General features: G+C 38.7%; 2 protein-coding genes across 2 annotated transcripts; one reads left to right on the forward strand and one right to left on the reverse strand.

Annotated features, from left to right (window-relative positions):
• Positions 1–6,646: 6,646 nt before the first annotated feature.
• Positions 6,647–8,900, forward strand: LOC124871857. Its single transcript, XM_047371467.1, has 8 exons — positions 6,647–7,073; positions 7,180–7,239; positions 7,326–7,404; positions 7,492–7,595; positions 7,691–7,963; positions 8,074–8,167; positions 8,396–8,463; positions 8,553–8,900. Exons 1-8 carry the CDS (start codon positions 6,978–6,980, stop codon positions 8,679–8,681), a joined length of 903 nt encoding a protein of 300 aa, XP_047227423.1. The 5' UTR covers positions 6,647–6,977; the 3' UTR covers positions 8,682–8,900.
• A 2,212-nt stretch (positions 8,901–11,112) lies between these two features.
• On the reverse strand, positions 11,113–11,806 carry LOC124870872 (putative olfactory receptor 13C6). The gene is given in 2 exon segments (XM_047369697.1): positions 11,113–11,382; positions 11,384–11,806. Coding segments are annotated over 2 exon segments (693 nt in total).
• Between the last annotated feature and the right edge of the window lie 4,599 nt (positions 11,807–16,405).

Below are 16,405 nucleotides of genomic sequence, written 5' to 3' on the forward strand. Positions count from 1 at the left end.
TGCTTTGAGCTGTGTTCAACACCACTTATGACAAACTACAAGCAGGACGTATGACTTTCTTCAACAATGACTGTCTGCTTGCCACTCTTCCATAGAGGCCAGATTTTTGGAACAAATTACTAATAGTTGTCCCATGAACAGATCCTCCTACCGGAGCTGTGAACCTCTGCAGTTCCTCCATAGTTTCAATGGTCTTCTAGGCTGCTTATCTGAATAACGTTCTCCTCATTCTCTCCGCCTGTCATTTAGGTGGACAACCATATTCTGGTAGGTAAAAGATTGAACATTGCTTCATGAGATGCTCAGAGTTTTGAATATTGTTTTACAGCCGAAACTTGCTTCTTACTTCTCCACAACGTAATCCCTGACCTGTCACCAATGTTTGGTGTACAAACATTGGTGTTTGTACACCAATGTTCTCCATCAAACCTCTGAGGCCTTCACAGAACATCTAGAAGGCATTATTGAAGGCTGTTGGTTATGAGAAATGAACATAAATGTGTTCACACCAAACATTTTTATTTCATATATCTGTTTTGAAGGGATGCACTACTGTGTGTCCGTCTATCAGATGAAATACACCGAAGCCTGTTCTAGTGTGAAAAACTTGAAAATGTTCACGAGGTGTTAATATTTTATGCAGCACTGAATGTATTAGTTTCTTTCTTTCTTTCTTTCTTGTCAGCGTCTCTCTCTTGGTGGTTTTGACAGATCTTTCATGTTTGCGGTCCAGTGTTGCCATCATGTTATCTGTTGTGTATAAAGCTACTGCATGCGCTCTGTGTGCCTGTGTCTTGTACTTTCTTATCTTAGAGCCAACACAATTAGCAGTCTGACGTCGCCAGCATGACTAATGACTTTTAATGACCCCGCAGCTACATGCTGGTGTGTTTATGTGTGTGGTTTGACCGGTCGGACATTTGATATGAAGTGGAAGTAAAGCTCAGAGCAGTCATTATGTTCTCGCAGCAGATATATTCCTGCTCAGCTAAGTTTTATTAAAAAACACAGAGAAAGAAAAATTAGACAAAAGGGTGCTCTGTTGAAACAACTCTAGTCTCCAGTCTTCTTTCTTTCTTTCTTTCTTGACCTTTTTCATCTTTGTCTCAAACAGAGCATTATATTTAAAACCAATATTTTATTATTTTATATAAAACAACTTGTAAAAGTTTGTGCTCATCACAGGAAATTGTTCCATGTTGGCTTGCTTCAAAATGTATATTTTGCAGGTGATTTATCTATTTATTTTTTTATGTTAACCTTTAAGGTTAACATAAATGCTTTAAATGCACCACTTTAAGCTAATTTTCTATATCAATGAAAAAGAAAAAAATACCTTTATGCATAATTTGTAAAACATGTATAAGGTGGGTGCAAGGTTACCAGAATATGGGGACACAACACATTAAAATTAGAACAGAAAGTGGGTCAGTGGATATTTTAATTTAATTTCATTGTTTCTATTCCAGAAAAAACTGACAAAGAAATGTCTGGAGAGCTTTTAAACAAGGAGAACTGGTTATGATTAAGAGCAATCTTTTCAGCACATCTAAGGCAACTAAACTAGAGTGAACACTGTTTGTACTGCCATCACAAAGCTGATCTCGCTCCCACAGAACATTTGTTTTTAGGGCTGAAAAGATTTGTGTGAGCAAGATCATTTAAAAGCCTGACCCAGTTACACCAGTTCTGTCAGAATTAGAGTTGCCAACCGTCCCTTGAAAAACGGAATCGTCCCATATTCAGAATAAAAAGTACGCGTCCCGCATTGAGCTGAAACGGGACGCATGTAGTCCCGTATTATTAGGTGGACCAAAAATCTTCACTAAAATGGGGTGCGTGCTTTATATAGATAGATAGATAGATAGATAGATAGATAGATAGATAGATAGATAGATAGATAGATAGATAGATAGATAGATAGATAGATAGATAGATAGATAGATAGATAGATAGATAGATAGATAGATAGATAGATAGATAGATAGATAGATAGATAGATAGATAGATAGATAGATAGATAGATAGATAGATAGATGGATAGATAGACTATTGTACCCTTTGTCCTCAGCATCCCTTCTTCTAGTGGGTTTGTGGAAAATATTTTCTCCATCATGAAAAATAAGTGGACTGATGTGAGGAACAAATGTTCTACTGAATTAATGAGAAGTGAGCTAATTGTCAGTCTAATTAATGAAATGTCCTGCTCAGAGTTTTACTCGGTAGTCCTGAAAAGCAAACAACTCCTTGCAGCAGCAAGAGCTCAAATGAAATATAAATGGAAAAAAATAGGTTGTTTCCACATAATTGGGGCCTGCAATGCAATGCATGCAGGCACCTATTGTTATTCACCTCGGCCTCTGCTTTCACACAATATCTTTAAAATTGTTCTAGGTCTCACGGTTTTCTGTCAAACCCCCCTCGATCGCCAAGAGTCAGTAGATTTCTGTAGGCTTTCTCCCATGTATTTTCTATGAGTTTGACCAGTAATCCATGAGTCACACCATTTCTTTCCATCCTCCTATTTTATATTGTGAATGACATAGAGCTATGAAAATTTCCATGATCGGGGATGAGGGATGGTTGTCGCCCACAGTTTAAAAAGTATTCAAATACCATGTACGGTTTCCAAGATATTAGACTTTGTTCAGGAGCATGTTCAGGCATTTTCGTGTTTTTCTCCATTTTCCCTCTCTTTTCACCTAGTGTTGTGCCTTTATTTTTATATTTTCAACAAAAACGTGTTAATATTCTCGTTCCCCTCTCCGTTCTGATAAAAACGGTCCAAGAATGACATCGATCGCCCCTACGGTTTCCGAGTTATGGCCAGTTGTTCGGGAGCATGCGCCTCCATGTTATAAAGCCTAGACCAGGGGAGACACAGAGTGAGTACACTGACGCTCTTTGCTGATTGGCTGATTCATTCCTCACTGTTCTATTTATAGCTCTGTGTATCTCCTACTGTATATGTCTGGATGTGATTCTGTCTTTCTTTCTGCCGCTCTGTGTCTCACACACAGACACACACCCACACACACACACACACACACACACACACATCCATCTATCTTTTTAAGGACTTTCATTGACTTCCATTGATTTTCATTCATTTCTATGGCTTAAACATGACTCGACCCCTAACCCTTTGTCCATCTTCATAGGAGGCAACTACATGGCGGCCATTTTGTGCATGTACTGCTGTTTCAACACCCAGACAACTGTGATTAACCCTAAAGGGCAATTTCTTTCATAACCCTTCCATGCTTACTAATGATTACCTCTGTGTATCTCCTACTGTATATTTCTGGATGTGATTCTGTCTTTCTTTCTTCCTCTCTGTGTCTCACACTCGGACACACACATGTATGGATTACTATCTTTCTGAGGACTTTGCATTGACTTCCATTGATTTTCAGTCATTTCTATGGCTTATACCCGACCTGACCCCTAACCCTTTGTCCATCTTCATAGGAGGCAACTACATGGCGGCCATTTTGTGCATGTACTGCTGTTTCAACACCCAGACAACTGTGATTAACCCTAAAGGGCAATTTCTTTCATCACCCTTCCATGGTTACTAATGATTTTTGAAAGCTGATAATAGCATAGACAATGATTTTAGAATAGCACACGGGTTCTATATAATTAATGGAAGTAACCCAGACCTGAAAGCAGAACCACGCTGGATTTTCAAAATAAGACAAAACATGCTCTACCAAAGCAACAGAACACAGCTGCCACTGAACTTAAGTTTCCTCTGACAAAGAGTGGCTCTGAGCATGACCTTAGGCCAGAAGCTGCCATGACTGATCACATTCAAGCCAGCCATAACTGACAGCTACACTGGGCTTTCAAAATAAGACCTACCAATACTATACAAAATAAAAGCCTTCATATTTCCACAGCTGAGCATGGCAGATTTGGCCTTTATATGACTGGTTTAACACCAGCACTTTTATAAATGGGACTACATTGGCCTTTTAAAATTAATCTATAAATAAAACCCTCAATGTTCCATAGCTACTGTAGACATTTTAACCTAAAAAAACTGTATATTAGAAGGGGGTGAAGGTTCCATAAACCAACATTTATTGGTAACCAAACTGGAATTTCAAAATAAGCCCTACACATACTCTACAAAAGAAAAGCCTTTTTATTTCACACTGAACATCATTGCATGCAGTCACTGTCAGTGTACCAGCTTTTACTTAAAATTTTAGTCTGGATAAAAGCCCTGTCTCTAACACAGACACAGCGACACACTATGAGATCCACTCTCACAGAGACAGAGCAGTGGAGAGGAACCCATTGACCTCTGATCTACACAACAGAGACTTAAAAAAAAATCTAAATTAATATGAGTGTCAGCAACATTTTATTTCCGTTTGGGATCAATAAAGTATTTTTGAATTGGAACTCAATTTGAATTGAATAAACTGACCAGGAGAACCAGTAGAGAAAAAGATCCAGTTGGATGGTTTTGTTTAGGTGAACTCTCTGTTAGCTTTACAATTAGCTACATCACATTCACACACATATGCAGCTGACTTTTGGTCTCCAAAAGATGAATCTAATAGGCAGAATGGATTTTATTTTGGGTCTGTATGGACACATTCACAACGTTTTGGATCCTTTTATCACAATAGAACCAACACACAAACAACTGTTGGTTGTTCAAAGGTCTTTATGTGTCTTAATGATGAAACATGAGGCTGACTCACATACAAACTATTTTTTCATAATATAGCAGACAGTCAAATACAACTCCATTAATCATCATGCATTGTTAGCACAAAAAGTCCCCCCCCCCCCAGCCCTAAAAAAATCACAGCAGCACCTCTGCTGATTGCACTGCTGTGAGCAATCAGCTGATTGACTGCATTGTGAGACCAGAGTTTGCCTAGGCAAGTTCAACTGAGAAATAATATTTATGATTCTGGTATCCTTCAAGAGGATAAAAGTAACAATCAGTAATTGGAGCTGATATTTCTGCATGGATTAAAAACAGGAGCATACTGTTAATTACAAACAACAAATCTACATTTAAAATAAGTACAGAGCATCAGTTTTGTAGGAGATCCATTAAATACCAGAAGCATTTAGGTGTGATTTTAGACCATGTAATGTTGTACTCACGTCTGTGACGTCATGAGCTGTTGCTGGAATACACTAAACACGCTGTAATGACTGGCTCAATCTGTAAAAAAAAAATTTATTTTTTTTTTTCGTTTTTTATAACGTCTTAAAGTTGATCTATTTGCTATAAAGCTTTTAATACAGTTCTTTTATTTTTTTAAATGTGTTTTTTGAAAAGCCAAGTCCGTAAACAACGTCACACCCCTACAGATGTCACTCTCTGATTGGCTGACGCTGCAGCTACCCCCGGTCAGATTCTCATTGTTTTCATTGCGTGTCCGCTCCGGTCGAGGTAAGATGTCTCTGTGCTTTCTCTGTAAAATATCGTGTTTTGCTGCTTTATCAGGGTAAAATATGATTTAAAATGGTTAGGGTTGTTAAACTTGATGCGTGTTCATACAAAGCTAGTGAGTTTTTATATGTTTGGTTGTCGTGAAACGTTCGGTTTTGGCTTGTATAGATGCTAGCTTGATAGCATCCCATTGTTTGCTTTGTATTTGATTTACATAAACACGGAAAAGTACAGAATAAAGGCAAGGGCTTTTCTCAATATTCTGTATGGTATTCACATTTTTTTGTGGGGTTTAAAGTGAATTACTGAGGTATAATGAGGTAAAAAAAAAAACGATCTTAAATCAGTCCGTTTACTCATCAGATAGTGTGCTGTGTCTCAAAGGAGCTCTGGTTGTCGTGAAAAGCTCAAACATGTTTTGGGGAGGTTTACCCATCTACTTTATAAAGCTATTTTGCTCTCATATGTCCGTTTACATGTTTTTGCCCAAACATGCTGGACTGCTGCTAGTCCAAAATATAAAATATATCGTTGTTTGAGCTTTCATTGTGTCTGCACTTCCTTTGTTGAGCCACCACGTGTTACAAACCAGCACAAACATGCGTTGTTTACTGTCTGCTCTGCAGTGAAGGTTTGTTTCTGATGGTGATAACGTGGATCAATGTAATGCTGGTAGTAGAAGAGACCGATCTAAATATTTTTATGCTGATTTTACTTTTTTTTTTACAATCTGGAAGACAGAAATGTATCACTAAAGTATTAAGTTTGTTGGTATTTTATCACAGAGGTCATGAGGAATATTTTTAATCAACCATAGGACTACTTGTAATTTGCTGCCTGATTGTATGCAACTCTTCATATCTGTTGACATTTATTATACTATGTTGACTTGCCATTCAGTATTTGTTCAATATTGTTTAATTTGCCTTTTATTCAGTTATCATATTTTATCATTTAAGATGGACTGGATATACATTTAAGAGAAAATTCTACATGTCACAGCTGTGTTTGGTTACTTTGTTTTTATTTTGCATTCTTTTAAATACTACTAATGACCAGGGTTATGAAATGTGTTGATGTTTGAACATGATATTGGTCCTTTAAGAACATTAAGGAGCAATTTTGAGCTTTAGCCCTGGTTTTAAATATATTTTGGAAATGAATATTTTGAATAACATTGTTTTTAATGAATTTTTTTTTGCTTTTCATTACAGCTTTTCACTTGTGCGAGACTTTGCGATTTGGAAGTTTTCCATTGCTGCCAGCTGTGATCTTCACCTGTGCTTTACTACACCCACCTTAAATCATCTACACTACTGTTACATCTCAACAACACACTGACTAGATAAACATATTCAGACATACAAGACATTTTATTTACAAACCTACACATAATATTCACTCACACACAATATCTTCCCACAAACACTGTTTAACTTTAATTAATTTGGAACATATTTAAATACATTTTACAGTTTGTATTTTCCCAGTGGTTTTGGTCTAGATAACCTGTTTTTTCTCCCCCAGTTTTTTCTCTTTGTCCATCAGGATGCCACGCAAGGGACGACGCTCCGAGGCCGCCAAGAAGAGATGGAGGACCCTGGAGCAGGAGGACCTGCATAGCAGCCAGCCGGACGTCGCCAAGGTGTCTTGAGTTATAAATCGTAATAGTTTATTTTTTTTCTAGTATAACAGTAGTTGTTGGTACTTTTGTGCTTTCACCATGGTTGTAATTATCTCTGTGTTTGCAGCCCAGGACATCACCACCCACCGCGCAGGCTTGGACACCCACCCAGTCTCCGGAGAAGAAGGTAAAGCTGTAGTTTACTTTTCAGTAACTAACTTTTGGATCATTTGTTTTGTTTTATTTAGTCATTGAATTTTTATTTGTTCTCAGATGTCCCGACTGCTGGACTCCCCGGACCAGGTGGTTTGCCAGGAGGAGCCCCGTAGGCCATTGACCTCTCCTGTGTCACGTATGTACATTAAGTTATTGTGTAGAATATGTTCAATTCTCAATTCAGTGATATTTGATTTTGAACTGTATGTTTGTCTCTCTATAGGCCGTGGGACGGGGCGTCGTCATCGCGTGCTGAAGTGGCCGTTTTCCCCTGTGACTTTCCGTAGTCACAAGTTGGTCCTACCAGCCGAGGTCCCGGAGAAGAGGGTATGTTGTTTCTGTCCCACCTTATACTTAATTCTCAGTGTACACTGAAAACCTAATCATATCACGTTAATCTTTTTTCTTTATTTCTTTTTTAGTTTGTTCTTTTGGTTGGTGACTCCCATCTGCGTGCTATCGCTGAGGGGTTCGTCTCCATGCCAGAGGGTAACATCTCCTTTGGGTTTCTTGCAACCCCTGGGGCCTCGGCGGATGAGTTGAGGCGTGAGGTGCTGGGAGCAGTTCTGCCTCGGACCCCCGAGGTAGTCTGTCTTCTGGCACCCGGCAACAACTTGGAAGCCAGAAGGACCGTGCAGCAGTCGGGCGCGGACTTTGAGGGGCTGCTGCTTGCCGTCGGCAACCTCTGCCCTAACGTAAGGCTAATATTCAGAGCATTTGTTCTTATATATATATATATATATATATATATATAAATGTAGTATGTATGTTAATTTGTGTTATTTACTTTGATTCGATCATACAGGTGGTTGTTGTGGACTTTCCTCCACGTCTCACCGTGGAAGAAGACCTGCAAGAGCTGCTGCGGCAGGAGTACCACCGTGTGGCTGCTCGGAGAAGTAAGTAATGTTCACGATTTATTTTTATACTAAAATTTTAATATCTGTCCCAGGTGCAATTGCCTAAACGTTCCCAATGTGTTCTCAGCTCACTGCCAATTAAAGTTGGAATTAACACAAAATTAGTGAAAAACAGACTAGTGCTAGGTGTCTCTCTTTATCATTAAATCACTACAGTGTTAGTCTGAGCGGCATTAAGAATGACTGTTGTCTTCCTCTCTCCTTCAGATGTTCGCTACCTCTCGACAGTTGAACATTTCCCCCGGAGCAGCTTGGACCTGTGGAGCAGGGATGGCGTAAGTTTGAATTTATATTTGTTGCTATCAAAATGTTACTAGTGCTTCATGTTGATGAATGAATGTGTTATGTGACTTGTGTGTTGCAGGTTCACCTGAGCGACGATCCTGGGATGAAGGTCCTTGCTCAGTTGCTGTGGGCTGCGTCCTACACGCAACTCGAGTTAAGTGCACTTAACAGAGTTGTTTACAGCTCAGGTGGAAATTTATTCACCTAAACTAATTATGTATTGCTTTGTCAGACCGAATGTTGTTCAAATTCATTCTGAAGGAAACTAATTGTCATGTTTGTCATCGCTAAGGACTTCGGTCATTTCATAGTGCTTTCTCTTAGTTCTTCAAGTTTATTTGGATCAATAAATGTGTATCTCAAGTATCAAGAAGTGGGTTTACTTCTGTAAATTACCATTAAAACTCATGGTACAAACGCATCCTGATTCAGAAAGTTTTTATTTCCTCATCAACATGAATCATACTCTTGGCTACAGAATAATTTTTTACTACAATATTTAATAAAAACAATATTTAGTCATGTAAATGTAGAATGCTGAATTTGGTTAAACATTATTATTGCTGCTAAACTATTGTTCCCAGCTGTTTTTGAAATGCATTATGACAGGTTCAAGTCTGAGGCCATGTTTTAACCTCACGTAATGAAACCTACATCCTGTTTCAGGTAAATGGAAAGCAGTTTTTGGTGACTTTAATTGAACTAACACACAAATTTACAGTTCTTTTAAGCTCTTCAAGGCTCTACCCTCAAACCTTATGCGAACTCCACCTAACGGCCAGAGAACCTTTGTGGTCCGAGAAGCACGCACCAAGAGGCAGGCCCCGTCTAAATTTCTTCCGAAATTTTCTAGTTCAGCACTGCAGTTTTTAGTTCACTAGTTCAGTATTTTTTTCACTACACCTGTACAGTCATGGCCTTTAAGGCACAAGTGTTTATGTTTACATCTTTTCTACAGACTTTTTGTTTGCACTAAATGCACTATTACGAAAATGTTTTGCATTATACTGTTATGCTTTTTTATATTGTTTTAAGTTAAGCAGGACGGAAGTCTTTTCAATAGTGGTTTATTTATTTTAGAAGGATATTTGTTTTTGTCTAGCAATTTTATTTTGCAAAAAGAATAAATTATTTTATAAATTGCTGTATAATTGTTTCTCCATGGATATTTGTATTAGTCAAAACATGCATCGAATTAAACTCGGGTTTGAGTCAAATGTTTCCAAAGTCATTTCACACAAAGAAAAAGGGTGAAAAAAATCACCAGGCCGCTAGAGGTGCAGACATTGGGGTTGGATAGCCCTACCAGGAGGTGTCCCTTATTTATTTATCAAGGAGTTGGCAACCCTAGTCAGAATGGACCAGAATCCCAGTGAACTATTATGAGAAGCTTATGGAAGGTTATTCAAAATGTTTTATCCAAGTCATTTATTTAAAAAGGCAAATCTACCTTTCACTGAGGAAATATCTATTAACATATGAACTTAAGGACAGCTTACTAAATTGTTTTAAAAATTCTTGGAAACTTTAATCTGATTTAATGTCAAACAATGCGGGAAAAAAAAGGTTAGATGTCTTATATAGTGTGAGTAAATATCAGGTCCTTTTTGTGAAAAAGTGCCTTTATTCTCAAACAGAGAATAAGCTTTCAATGAAAAGACTTCAATAGATAATCTCAAGAAGATTTACTTATTTTTTACATGTACATTTTCACATTGCAGTACATTGTGGTGTTATTTGTTGGAGGTTGTTTTTAACATTTCATAGACTAGACAGGGACCAAAACACACAAAACCTTAAATTCAAAGATAGTGCACTTATTTTGTCTCAAAGTTGTTGGCACAGCAGCTCATCAAACATGTGTTAAACAATTTCCTTTGTGCACATATGTTTATTCAGGCGGACTTTTATATGTTTTCCCAGTAATCTAGATTTTCATGTATCTGCTAATTCTTTCAATTTTATTTTCATTTTAAGTAAGAAAATCCCTCACATGTTTAGATACTGAAAAAAACACAAGAGGAGCCACAACATCCGCAAGATGCAATGCACAAGTCGAGTGGAGGTTCAAGGCCTTTGACTGGATAACTTTCAAGTGACAGCACTGTTTTTAGACAATATGCCACATTATAACAGAAAAAAACTTACACATTAAGTGAAATGATTGCACATTGCTTTTTTATTGCAACAAATAGTTTCCAGTGTGTTAAATGCTAGTTGTAACAGATAACACATCCCAGATTTGCTGGACAGAGAGACTGGAAAGCCCAAATTAATGCAGAGTGACAATTTGGAAATACAGTAGATTCTTTAGATAACTGTATAATATAATAAAAAAGAAATAAAACAAATTAGATTGCATTTTATGAATGTAAAATACGTTAAAACACAGATGACAGCATATTAAATAAGATGCCAGTTATGAAAACCACAGATTTGCTGAACTTGTTCACCCCTTTTACCTAAAAACTGAACTTCTGCAGCATATATAATGCGAGACTCTTTTTCTTAACTGTGTCAGTCGTAAACCATAGATCAGGAGGTTGATAATCGGTGGAATGAGGAGAAACTCGCCATGAAACATTTTCCGACAACTTTAGAGCCAGATCACATGTACAACAAAGATCCAACAACGACTATCAAAGTGAGTAAATGTGGCAAACACGTCTGCATGGATTTATGTTTGTTCTCTTTGGACGTTTGACAGGTTCTGACCAGAAAAACATAAGACCAAACAATGAAAACTGCATGGCCAAAATAAAAAGTGAGGCAGAGCAAGCAAGCTTAGAAATTAACCAGTTGACACAATAGATCTTTGGTATGTGGGAGCCACATAACCTTGATGTCAATGTTGTCCCCGTGCTAATAAACATAAGGTAAAAAGGAGTAATCCAAGCAAAAAAATACATAAATGATAATCTTTTTTTTAGTCATTATAGAGTGGTACACTAGAGGTCGACAAATAGCCACGTATCTGTCATAAGCCATTAGAGCAAGCAAGGATAAGTCAGCACAGGCTGAAGAGTGCAGCACAAAACCCTGCAGGAAACATCCAGGAACAGAGATTAAATGCGTTGTCGACAAGAGATCGTGGAGGAATTTTGGATAAAATCCTGCTGTCCCGTAGAGTCCATTGATGCACAGATTACAGAGAAATATGTACATTGGTACATGGAGGTTTTTATCCATGATGATTGTCACAACAATTATCAGATTCACCAGCCAGATCACCCCGTAACACAGCAAAGTGAGCACAAAGAGAGTAACTCTGTGGCTGACTGTCCCACTTAACCCAGAAAGAGTGAACATGGTGATCACTGAAGCATTATCCATCATAACAGACTACTTTAACATTTTCTGTTAAAGAGACGTGCCGTTGCCCTTAGACAGCCTCATTTCTGAGTTTATTGTGTAGCTCTTAGTCTTTCCATCTCTCTCATGTGGCTTTGTGCTTATATTTCTTTGTGGGACTGAGATGCAGTGACGTATTTCACATGAGATTTAGACATCCCAAGTTGCCTTTGCATATTACAAGTTGAACCAGCAACCCTGACTCTTTTCATCTCTGATGGTGCATTGAGTTTGCTCTCCCCTGTGGCACTAAGAAATTTAAACATCCTATCAGGAATGTCAGATTTGAACTTAGTCTTCAGTGTTTGTTTTCTACTTTCCAGCATTTTCGTCAACTTGGGAAAAAGATATATCAAAACAACTACTGTTTCACTTCATTGAGTAAAGGGATTTTACTGTTTGCAATCAGCTAAGTGGTTTAAGAGTCAGGAAGTTGTTCCTTGTCTAACTGCGTTGTTTGTAAAAAATAAAAAAGTGACACTGTCATGTACCACAAGTAAAGATGTCCTTTTATGCTCAAGGGGTTTTCCTTACATTAGTGACTCAGACTTGTCTATCTTGCACCACAGCTAGTCCCTGGATCGATGACGGTGAAAGCTGTTTTTCTGAGAGATACCAAGGTTCTGCCCAATTTGAATATGTCCCCATTTGGACATTTTCATAAATGGACATGATCTTTTGTTGGAGGCTGCTAGTAGGACTACCAAATGCACCTATGGCACCAGGTACAGTACAGACCAAAAGTTTGGGCACACCTTCTCATTCAAAGAGTTTTCTTTATTTTCATGAATGAATATTGTATCTTCACACTGAAGGCATTAAAACTATGAATTAACACATGTGCAATTATATACTGAACAAAAAAGTGTGAAACAACTGAAAATATGTCTTATATTCTAGGTTCTTCAAAGTAGCCACCTTTTGCTTTGATTACTGCTCCACACACTCTTGGCATTCTGTTGATGAGCTTCAAGAGGTAGTCTCCTGAAATGGTTTTCACTTCCCAGGTGTGCCCTGTCAGGTTTAATAAGTGGGATTTCAAGCCTTATAAATGGGGTTGGGACCATCAGTTGTGTTGTGCAGGAGGTGGATACAGTACACAGCTGATAGTCCTACTGAATAGACTGTTAGAATTTGTATTATGGCAAGAAAAAGGCAGCTAAGTAAAGAAAAACGAGTGGCCATCATTACTTTAAGAAATGAAGGTCAGTCAGTCCGAACAATTGGGAAAACTTTGAAAGTGTCCTCAAGTGCAGTCGTAAAAACCATCAAGCGCTACAAAGAAACTGGCTCACACGAGGACTGCCCCAAGAAAGGAAGACCAAGAGTCACCTCTGCTGCGGATGATAAGTTCATCCGAGTCACCAGCCTCAGAAATCGCAGGTTAACAGCAGGTCAGATTAGAGAACAGGTCAATGCCACACAGAGTTCTAGCAGCAGACACATCTCTAGAACAACTGTTAAGAGGAGACTGTGTGAATCAGGCCTTCATGGTAAAATAGCTGCTAGGAAACCACTGCTGAGGACAGGCAACAAGCAGAAGAGACTTGTTTGGGCTAAAGAACACAAGGAATGGACATTAGACCAGTGGAAATCTGTGCTTTGGTCTGATGAGTCCAAGTTTGAGATCTTTGGTTCCAACCAGTGTCTTTGTGCAGCGCAGAAGAGGTGAACGGATGGACTCTACATGCCTGGTTCCCACTGTGAAGCATGGAGGAGGTGTGATGGTGTGGGGGTGCTTTGCTGGCGACACTGTTGGGGATTTATTCAAAATTGAAGGCATACTGAACCAGCATGGCTACCACAGCATCTTGCAGCAGCATGCTATTCCATCCGGTTTGCGTTTAGTTGGACCATCATTTATTTTTCAACAGGACAATGACCCCAAACACACCTCCAGACTGTGTAAGGGCTATTTGACCAAGAAGGAGAGTGATGGGGTGCTGCACCAGATGACCTGGCCTCCACAGTCACCAGACCTGAACCCAATCGAGATGGTTTAGGGTGAGCTGGACCACAGAGTGAAGGCAAAAGTGCCAACAAGTGCTAAGCATCTCTGGGAACTCCTTCAAGACTGTTGGAAAACCACTCTTGAAGCTCATCAACAGAATGCCAAGAGTGTGCGGAGCAGTAATCTAAGCAAAAGGTGGCTACTTTGAAGAACCTAGAATATAAAGACCTATTTTCAGTTGTTTCAAACTTTTTTGTTCAGTATATAATTCCACATGTGTTAATTCATAGTTTTGATGCCTTCAGTGTGAAGCGTCATGAAAATAAAGAAAACTCTTTGAATGAGAAGGTGTGTCCAAACTTTTGGTCTGTACTGTATGTGAAACATTGTCTTGACAGACAGTGGTATGGTTGGGCCTAAGTCACAGCCAAGGTTACTATTCCTCTCCTACTAATTTCCCATGGACTTGGTGGGTGTCAAAAACTACTGTTTAACTAATTCTGTCTCCAACTCTCCCATCATGTACCACCTGAGCAGCACTGACCCAATTCAGGCATCTCCACTTAAGTTGTTCAGGTCCAAAGCATGGATGTAATAGTATGTATCTGAAAGACCAGCATTTTTGTCCACCCTGCCAAGTCAATCCATCTGGGTTTGGACGACATCAGTGAGACAGCTGACCAAATTGATAACCTAAAAATTCGAGCTGTAAGGACAGAAGTTTCAGAAATACATCTCAAGGAGGTTGACTTGGATGACATTTGAACTCTGCTGCCCTGCAAAATCTTCACTGGCCAGCTTTGACCTATTCTTTATGCAACATGGTGAAGATTAGTTTTAAAACCGATTTTGGCCTTTCCCAACATGTGAAAATTATCAGAGTCTGCTGGCAGTTAAGTCTGTCTTTTACGAACTTAAGAATGAAGTTTGGGACTAGACCAGAGCTAGGGGAAAGTCAGTTAGATCTGTTTTTGGGGACATTGCCTCACATCTTTGTGCGACAGTGGCAGTAACTGCGGTCTGCAATTTTGAATGTCGTAGAAGTAACATTGCATCACATCATTGCATATCATCATCAGACGAAAGACACTTTAGGGCTTGCACCTCTAGGTAAATGGTTTCATTGGACCATGGAAGAAGCTCTTTGTGTCACTTATGAAGACTGGGTTGACAGTGCTATAGCATGTGGCACAGTGTTCCCCAAGACCTGCAGTCAGCCAACTAGGTCTTCATCATGTAACGTAAGAACGAGCTCTTCATTGTGGACTTAGAAGTTAGTCCCAAGAAGATTTTTGTCCACTGCATCAAGCCAGCCTGCCTGAATTTATTACTGTCTGTTGATCTTCACACTCCAGTTAGGCAAGGTTGCCTCCCTGATTCGGTGCCGTCAACCTTCTGTGGCGCCCCACAAGGTCACCTCTGTTCATATTGATTTGAAGGAGCCATTAAGGCTGTGAAATCTTGCATGTAGCTAATTTCTTTGTTCCTGTAAATGCTCAATTCCAGGTGCGACATGTGTAAAGGACTTTATGGACATAATTCAGCATGATTAGCTGTTTGATTTGAGTGTGCCGATGGTTCTTCGTTAAACTGTAAGCTGTCCAGATAGAATGTAGAGGTCCCAAGAGACATGGGACTTGACTTGGGCTTGATGTCTTACACCAAGCAGAGAATTACATATTCTTACATTCTATTTTATGGTACCAGGTGTGCAACAATTGGGCAATGCCTGGCAAGCAAGCTGTGCCCCACTGCCACAAAACTTCCTCCTCCTTTTGCTGAAATCTGTGCACTGAGGCAGTCTCTTCCAGCACTAGAGTTCTGCGTAACGTTGAAAAAGAATAAAAAAGGTAAGCGTGGCATCACCAGTTTACACTACTTTGCAGCATTTATTTGCACAATAATGTTAACACACTTTTAATAACATTTTAAATTTAAATAGAAGCAAGTGTCTTAGGGCCAATTATTAACTGCAAGCCTGGATACAGTGATGTCAGCGGTTGTGTACAGGGTACCAGCGTTCCCACAAATGTCTGGGAATGTTGTTGGCTGAAGATCTTTCTAAGAGAGAGAGCTCCGCAGGATGTCTTTACTGAAATCATTATAGAAATGTTTTACTTTCTCCAAAAACAAACAAATAAAAATAAAAAATACATATGTTTTCATATCCCCATCTCTTCATTATATCAAACAGGTGGGTTTGACATGATGAACACAGGAAATGTGTTCTTTCTCATTATTATTTATTTTATTAAATTATCACAAATATGAAGCTTCTAGAAATGCTATAATTTAAGACTGACAACATTGTTATTTTGAGAATTACTGTGATTTAGTGTTTTGGATGATTGGATTGGTGTGGGTGGTGAGATGGAAGAAATTATTTTTATTTCAAACTACAAATTGCTTGTTTAATGAAATACAGTTTTCTTCAGCGATTCCACTGCATATTAAAAATTGTCACATACACCTTTCTTGAATCAGCTTTATTAATGCTACACCAGTTTGCTACTAGTTCCCATAATTTACAGATCTAACACCACATCCAGCATAGATTACAGGGTGATCAAAATCAAATAAATGTGAATGTGTAAAATAATGTGGGTGAAAAACTTTAGACAGACAAAAAC

The sequence above is a fragment of the Girardinichthys multiradiatus genome, chromosome 7 (assembly GCF_021462225.1).
Source record: "Girardinichthys multiradiatus isolate DD_20200921_A chromosome 7, DD_fGirMul_XY1, whole genome shotgun sequence".
Lineage (NCBI taxonomy): Eukaryota > Metazoa > Chordata > Actinopteri > Cyprinodontiformes > Goodeidae > Girardinichthys > Girardinichthys multiradiatus.